Here is an 8,060-nt window from a genome sequence, read left to right on the forward strand (position 1 = left end):
CATCTATTTATTATTGAATGTTTCCTGTTCATGTTCTTTTTTTTCATGAATGCACGTAGGATTTTGTGGTGTTTTTTTAATGAATTTATCATTTCATTTGTGCACTGTGCAGCTGACATTTGGAATTCTTAAAATGACAATAAATATTTTAGAATTTGAATCATTTCATAATCATTTTACTTCTTAAGTTGTTTCTCGTTCTCAAAAAAGTAATTTCTCTCTCTCTCTCTCTCTCTCTCTCTCTCTCTCTCGCTCTCAAAAAAAAAAATTATTTCCCCATGACATTTTGAAAACATTGATAAAAAAATAGCGAAGGCGGTTTCACGTAGTGCTGACGAGGTGATTTAAATGCTCTTCGCAGTTCCTCGTTCAGGATGTGTGCTTAGTTTTCTCGGTAAGCCACAACGTGGTTGTATCAGTTCTCCCAGGTCTGCTGAGAGTTTCACAAACTCCTCTACTAAAGGCATTGGTGAGTGAAGCCAATATTTGATGCTCAGAATGAATCTCAATCCCAGTGTATATTAACTGTGTTATGGTGTGTTTGCTTTTGTTTGACTTTATTGCAGCAGAAATCTGACATTTTGTCCAGCAACCAGATAGATACCAATGGATTATTTTGATAATGATGACCTCAACGAGTTTTTTACTGAATACAATTACACGGGATACGAAGGACAAGTCGTAGCCGGAGAGGTTCCTTTATGCAAGAAAAGCGATGTGCACCAGTTCGGAGCAGCATTTCTCCCAGCCTTCTACTACACTAACTTCTTGCTGAGCTTGGTTGGAAATGGACTGGTGCTGTGCATCATCTACAGATATGAGAAGCTCAGCACGGTTACCAACATATTCTTGCTCAACCTCGTCATTTCAGACCTCATCTTCGCCTCTAGCCTCCCTTTCTGGGCAGTCTACCACAAATCTGAATGGATCTTTGGCAGAGGCCTTTGCAAGTTGGTGGGAGGCTGTTATTCCATCGGCTTCAACAGCTCCATCCTCTTCCTCACCCTCATGACCTTTGACCGCTACCTAGCGGTGGTCTACGCAATCTCTGCAGCCCAGAGCAGAAGGAAGGCATATGCATTTGCGTCATCCGCCGTTATCTGGGTGCTCAGTATTTTGGCTAGTATAAAGGATATCGTTTTTCACGATGTGATGAACAGTGGAGACGGTTTGCTGTGCGAAATGACTGGTTACCACCAGATTTTCCTCACAAAATGGGAGCTGACTGGTTATTATCAGCAGTTTTTCCTCTTCTTCTTGGTACCCCTGGTTATCGTCCTGTACTGCTACATCCGCATAACCATCAGGATCATGTCCACTCGCATGACGGAGAAGTGCAGGGCAGTCAAACTCATCTTTATCATCATCTTTACCTTCTTCATCTGCTGGACGTGACCTTTGACCGCTACCTAGCGGTGGTCTACGCAATCTCTGCAGCCCAGAGCAGAAGGAAGGCATATGCATTTGCGTCATCCGCCGTTATCTGGTTGCTCAGTATTTTGGCTAGTATAAAGGATATCGTTTTTCACGATGTGATGAACAGTGGAGACGGTTTGCTGTGCGAAATGACTGGTTACCACCAGATTTTCCTCACAAAATGGGAGCTGACTGGTTATTATCAGCAGTTTTTCCTCTTCTTCTTGGTACCCCTGGTTATCGTCCTGTACTGCTACATCCGCATAACCATCAGGATCATGTCCACTCGCATGACGGAGAAGTGCAGGGCAGTCAAACTCATCTTTATCATCATCTTTACCTTCTTCATCTGCTGGACGCCTTACAACGTGGTCATCCTGTTGAAAGCCATCAAGATGTCCTTTGGAGAGCAGAACGATTGCTCAAACGCCCTCGACTATGCGCTGTATGTCACACGAAACTTTGCCTACCTGTACTGCTGCATCAGCCCTGTCTTCTACACTTTTTTGGGGAAGAAGTTTCAAAACCATTTTCTGAAGCTTTTGTCCAAGCGTATACCGTGTCTGAAGATCGATGCTGCCATGCTGTCAACAACCAGTAAAACCACATCAATCAAGAGCCCAAACACTGACTACTGAGCATTTATGGGACTAACAAGACTGGTTTGTATGTGTGAAATGCAATTATTGAGAAAATGTATTGTTAGCAGGACTGAAGTATGAGCGCCAAGATAAAAGAAAAACTAAGAATCCAAAGTGTAATGTTCAGTAATTTCTCATTCAATGCATATTAATGACTAGTATATTTCTAATGAGTTCAATTTGACCTAATTTAGAAAAAGCATTGATAATGATTGTAATATTTTACTTTCTATTTGATGTACATATGTAAATATTTTGCCACAAATACCTTTGATATCAAACACATTTTTTTGAAAGTAAAATAAATGTGAAACTTTTTTATATTTTCATTAAAAAATGTAAATATAAAAATTTCACATTTATTTTACTTGCGAAAAAATGTGTTTGATATCAAAGGTATTTGTGACATTGCAACATACTGTGTATTGTGTAACCTTAGTCCTAACCTATGGGTTCCTTTGCCATTAAATTTCTCCTTACTTGTGTAATTTTCTGTTTTGTGTAAAATTATTGTTGGAAAGACTTCTATAAGTAGTGCCATTAATTGCTGGTGTATTCTGAGAACAAAATATATTAGTGACAGGATGCTTCCTGCTATTATCTTTTCTCTCTGTTTGGTGGCCTGTTCTTTGAACAGTATATGAAACTCAAACATTTGCCCCTTTAAAACTTCTCTGAAATGAGTAAACTTCCTGTCTTGTCAAAATACATCCTGTTCATCAAATCATTGTTATTCATCAGATCTGTATTTTAAGAATGAACCCATTCTCTGAAGTACATTCTTTTGGTTCTCTAAAATAATTTTAAGGCATGACAATAAATCATTATAAATAATCTGGTTGGTTGTGGTTGTTTTCATTTAAGACACAAGCATTGTTTTTTTTTTATTTGTTTGTTTTTATCCATAATGTTGTATAGCTCTCTTTACATTGCATCATACTAACTAGCCATCTTTTAGTGCTTTGTAGTTGCTAATTGAATATTTAAAGTTGGGGTAAGCGATTTCTGGTAGCCAATGTTGACATTTGAAATCACCAAAACAAACTACCCCAAAAGAGTCTCGCCCCTATTTTGATAGCTCCGCCCCACACATATGTACACAACCCAGGCAACAATTAGTTCTGTGAAACAAAGCAAAACCAATGTTATACCGTGTCTACACCGGACGCGAGTGGTGCGATAAAATACTATAGAACTCATTATAATCAGTGATGCTGTCCGCACCATAGATATATATAAACATATCTATGGTCTACACTGGATGTGGCGCGGCACGACATGACAAATCCCCGACAGAAAACTGCTGCTGTGTTCTTTTCATGACATATTGACACAAATTTCAAATGATTTTCAATGGTCGCTTTGTCGCATCCAGTGTACTAGACAGACTTTAGCTGTTGCGGCGCAGACACCGTGTTACTCACCTATCAAGAAGAAACAAAGCAACCTCGAACCAACGATCGCAGGCCTTCCACTCCTCGAGTTCTCTCCAGCACTGGAAAGCTGATCCGATATTTACACGGGGCCTACTTCTTGCCTTAAGCCTTCTTTTGTTCCGCAGACGTTTTCCTCTTTTGTTTTTTATCCGCCATCTCTATCTTTCTGTCGCTCGGCTCGGCTCGGCTCGGCTCAGCTAATGTCTGTCCTGTGCACTGAATGCTCTCTCCTCCACATCATGAGTAGACACGCCTCTTACTGCTGATTGGCTACAAGTTTGTTTTGCTACTCACCTGAATCAGTTGTCTAAAGCGTTTTTGAAAAATCGCTTACCCCACCTTTAAGACACAAAAAATTAATTCAGTCAGTTGTTGTCTGTGAAGATATACGCAAAATGTTCATCCACCAGATCTTGCCAAATAAGAATGTTGCAAAATTCTGCAGAAATACACAATACAGTATTTCCAAATGAAAATGACAATAGCTCTTCACAGGGCTGTTTGATTCTGAAATTTTTTGAATTTATCCTGAGTCCTGGTTCTAGAATCGATTGAGTCGATTCTGAGAATCGATTCTTCGCTGTTTTCTTCTAAGTCTTTTTTTCTTTAATGAAAGATTGCGAGATTGTTCATCTCGCCGTGACCACAGGGTATAAACAAAGACTATAGATGGTGTATATTTGGTATATATTTGGTATAAAGCAACTTTATTTAGGCCATGCAACTGACAATTGTGTAGCCTACATTTCGGTATCCACCAGATCTTGCCAAATAAGAATGTTGCAAAATTCAGCAGAAATACACAATACAGTATTTCCAAATGAAAATGACAATAGCTCTTCACAGGGCTGTTTGATTCTGAAATTTTTTTAATTTATCCTGAGTCCTGGTTCTAGAATCGATTGAGTCGATTCTGAGAATCGATTCTTCGCTGTTTTCTTCTAAGTCTTTTTTTCTTTAATGAAAGATTGCGAGATTGTTCATCTCGCCGTGACCACAGGGTATAAACAAAGACTATAGATGGTGTATATTTGGTATATATTTGGTATAAAGCAACTTTATTTAGGCCATGCAACTGACAATTGTGTAGCCTACATTTCGGACAAGTTCGGCATGCAATGAATGAAAAACAGTTACGACAAACACTAAAATGTAATAATCAGCAATAAGCGTTCACATATGCCTTTATTTGAATGTTTCAGTGTGATATACCGGAACACTGGGTTATTAGAAGTAGTGACGTAATTATGCAGTAGAGTAAAAGAACCGTTTCATTGAAACGAACGAACCTGGGGCAAGTTCAAGCTCAAACCGGTGTGTACCGTTTTGCTACGGTTTCCGGTTTGAACGACATGTTTCCTGGAAACGGTGTGCAACGGGGTTTGAGATGTGTTTTCTCTTGTTTGGTGGGTGTGTCAAACATGTCAGCCCAATCAGCAGCAACATGTATATAAACCACCCGGTATTAAAGAGACAGCTTGCACAATGTAATAAACATCAAAATAAATTCACAAGAGCAAGTATATTGTTTGCACATGTTTATTTACATTAAAGGCAAAATAACTGAAATAATAAGGGCACAAGCATATATCTGGAACTTTGTTAAGTCTGTCTAAATATCATTTTAAATATCATTTGTTAAGTCTGTCCAAATATCATATCATAGACATAATTGCAATGTCTTCTGGTCCATATTCTTTCCTTAGGAAGGTGTGCTAAATACTGATTAATGTAACATAAAAATACTATACATATTTATATATTTTGCTATTATGGAGTGACACTTTCATAAACTTTTCTATACCCCCTGATTATATAATGGTAAATATTACAATATCATAGCACAACAACAGTGATCAGCAATAATGATAAGCCTAATACTCACAATAAAAATAATAATCATAGATCATAACACAGTCTCGGAGGTAAGAAGTGGATTATCCTTCACCTAAAATGTTTGTCTTTTCATCCTGAAATGCAAGGGCAGTGGCAGTGACTGTAACATCGAGCATATTTTTCAGTATTAAACACGTATTTATACCGATTTCATCAGGCTCCGAAAATTCTTCAAAAAGAACACAAAGAATGGCCTTCTCAGCTGCCGTAGTTGCAACTCTTGAGTCATCAGAACAGGGTGTTCAACGCACCACCGTTTCCGTTTAAAAAACGTTTTGCACCGTTTTTGTTGGGGCTGAACGCAGCCCTGTTCTCGGAAATGAATCTTAATAAGTCATTGATTCCCTTTGTGGGAAATGATTCCAATACACTCTTGATTCCAAAAGCCTCGGGGTCGATTATTTTTGGTAGAAAATATCCGTATACAAAATATGACAAATACTCAATCTTCTAAAGTCTAAAATAAGAACCATATGCCTCCTTTATCAGCTAATTATACATGTATATTTCAGATACACATCAAGTCAAGTCAAGTTGAGCTTTATTGTCATTCTGCTGCATGTGTCGACATATAGTGGAACGAAATGTTGTGTCTCACACAGGGGCGCTGGAAGATGCTTTCGGTTGGGGGTGCTGTGTGTGTCCATGTTGGGGGGGGGGGTCTAGCGTCACGTGTTCATGAGGATTAGGCTAATCATCCCATATAGAAAACATCACAAGTAAAATTAATCATGTTTATAAAGATAAACATGGGTTTATTATAGCCAACTTACAATTTACATTTCAGAGATCATTACAAATAAATTATTAAATGCTAAAACTGAATACATTTGCATTTGCAACCATGTGAAAACAGGGGGTGCTGCAGCCCCCTCAGCACCCCTACTTCCCGCATCCCTGGTCTCACAGGACCACGGGGCTACATACTAAATAAACAGCAATATAAATATACAACAATAGAAGTATAAGAAAAACAATTAGACCTATACATATCTGATATACTATAAATAGCTGGCTATACATACACATAATCTGAGACTGTACAAGAACTTTACATAAATACTGTACATGAAATTGTGCAAAAGAGATATTTTAGGGGAAGCAGTGCAGAGTGCAAGATGATTAGTAGTGCAATACACAAGTAAACATATTATCAAATTGGTTTATAAAAGTGTCTAGTGCACATACAGAGGTATATTTGATATACACTATAGAGCTATACTCATGGAATGACCTGCCCAACTCAATCCGAGCAGCTGAGTCCTTAACCATCTTCAAGAAACGACTAAAAACACATCTGTTCCACCTTTATTTGATCCTCTAACTCTAGCAATTTCTATTCTATTTTAGTTCTACTTTATCTACATTTATCTTCTTTTTTTTATAAAAAAAATAATGTATATTTTTCTATTCTATTTTTTCTATTCTATCTACTTGTTTTTCTTTGTGTGTGTGTGTGTGTGTATAATATATATACAAACCCAATTCCAAAAAAGTTGGGACACTGTACAAATTGTGAGTAAAAAAGGAATGGAATAATTTACAAATCTCATAAACTTATATTTTATTCACAATAGAATATAGATAACATATCAAATGTTGAAAGTGAGACATTTTGAAATGTCATGCCAAATATTGGCTCATTTTGGATTTCATGAGAGCTACACATTCCAAAAAAGTTGGGACAGGTAGCAATAAGAGGCCGGAAAAATTAAATGTAAAGTCGCTTTGGATAAAAGCGTCTGCTAAATGACTAAATCTAAATCTATATTTGTGCTTATTTATAACCTTTAATTAATCTTTCTAAATTCATATAATTCATATCTTTCCATTCCCATTTTTTCACAAACAATCATTTTTTTTTGTCGTCAAAACACAGTTTCCCAGAAGCACTTGTTCACTAACCGCGTCCTGTGAGGAACATCAAATCACATTCAAGCCCAACCACCTATTCATCCAATCAAATGCAGTCACCATAGGGACGACCAATCAGCAGCCAGTCGCTATCCAGACATCCAGTCAGCGTCCAGACAATCAGTGCGGAACGTGCGTACGTGCGCGGGTGGGGTGAATGACGTAACCACGAGCATAACTGGAGGGGGAAAAAAAACAAAAACAGAAATCAATCTGGTGGACGTTATTGAGTGAACTGACTTCATACGTTTTTATTTATACATGACATTTACTGTAAATACGGTCCCAGAGTGTCTACTTGTATCTGATTTTATGATCATGTAATTTTATAATACATTATTTTCATTAGTATGTCTTATAAGTTAAAAATGTGGGAACACTTTACAAAAAAGTTCCATTTGCTAACATTTGTTAATTACATTAGTTAACATGAACAAACTATGAAAGTACTTCTAAAGTATTTATTAATCTTAGTTCATGTTAATTTCTACATTTACTAAGACATTATTCAAATCAAAAGTTTAATGGACCTGAGCTGACGTGAACTATGAATGGTTGTATTCTTATTAACTAATGTTAACAAAGATTAATAAATACTGTAACAGATGTATTGCTCATTCTTAGTTAAAGGGGCCATATGATGCGATTTAATTTTTTCCTTTCTCTTTGGAGTGTTACAAGCTCTTGGTGCATAAAGAAGATCTGTAAAGTTGCAAAGACTAAAGTCTCAAATCCAAAGAGATATTCTTTATAAAAG

At 37.2% G+C, this 8,060-nt stretch overlaps 1 protein-coding gene across 1 annotated transcript; it reads left to right on the forward strand.

Annotated features, from left to right (window-relative positions):
- Nucleotides 1-390: 390 nt before the first annotated feature.
- Nucleotides 391-2,310, forward strand: LOC107600216 (C-C chemokine receptor type 4-like). Its single transcript, XM_016292053.1, has 3 exons — nucleotides 391-469; nucleotides 567-1,168; nucleotides 1,549-2,310. The coding sequence occupies exons 2-3, from the start codon at nucleotides 607-609 to the stop codon at nucleotides 2,052-2,054; spliced, it is 1,068 nt and encodes a 355-aa protein (XP_016147539.1). The 5' UTR covers nucleotides 391-469; nucleotides 567-606; the 3' UTR covers nucleotides 2,055-2,310.
- The last annotated feature ends 5,750 nt before the right edge of the window (nucleotides 2,311-8,060 follow it).

Source organism: Sinocyclocheilus grahami, unplaced genomic scaffold, assembly GCF_001515645.1.
Source record: "Sinocyclocheilus grahami isolate Dianchi unplaced genomic scaffold, SAMN03320097.WGS_v1.1 scaffold280.1, whole genome shotgun sequence".
In the NCBI taxonomy this organism is placed as follows: Eukaryota; Metazoa; Chordata; class Actinopteri; order Cypriniformes; family Cyprinidae; genus Sinocyclocheilus; species Sinocyclocheilus grahami.

Bases quoted from the DNA above. Each gene is read 5' to 3' on its own strand.
- LOC107600216 (XM_016292053.1), top strand. From the start codon at position 607: ATGGATTATTTTGATAATGATGACCTCAACGAGTTTTTTACTGAATAC. The intron at 1,169-1,548 runs GTTTGCTGTGCG...TGAACAGTGGAG, and splicing joins TGTGATGAACAGTGGAGACG to ACGGTTTGCTGTGCGAAATG.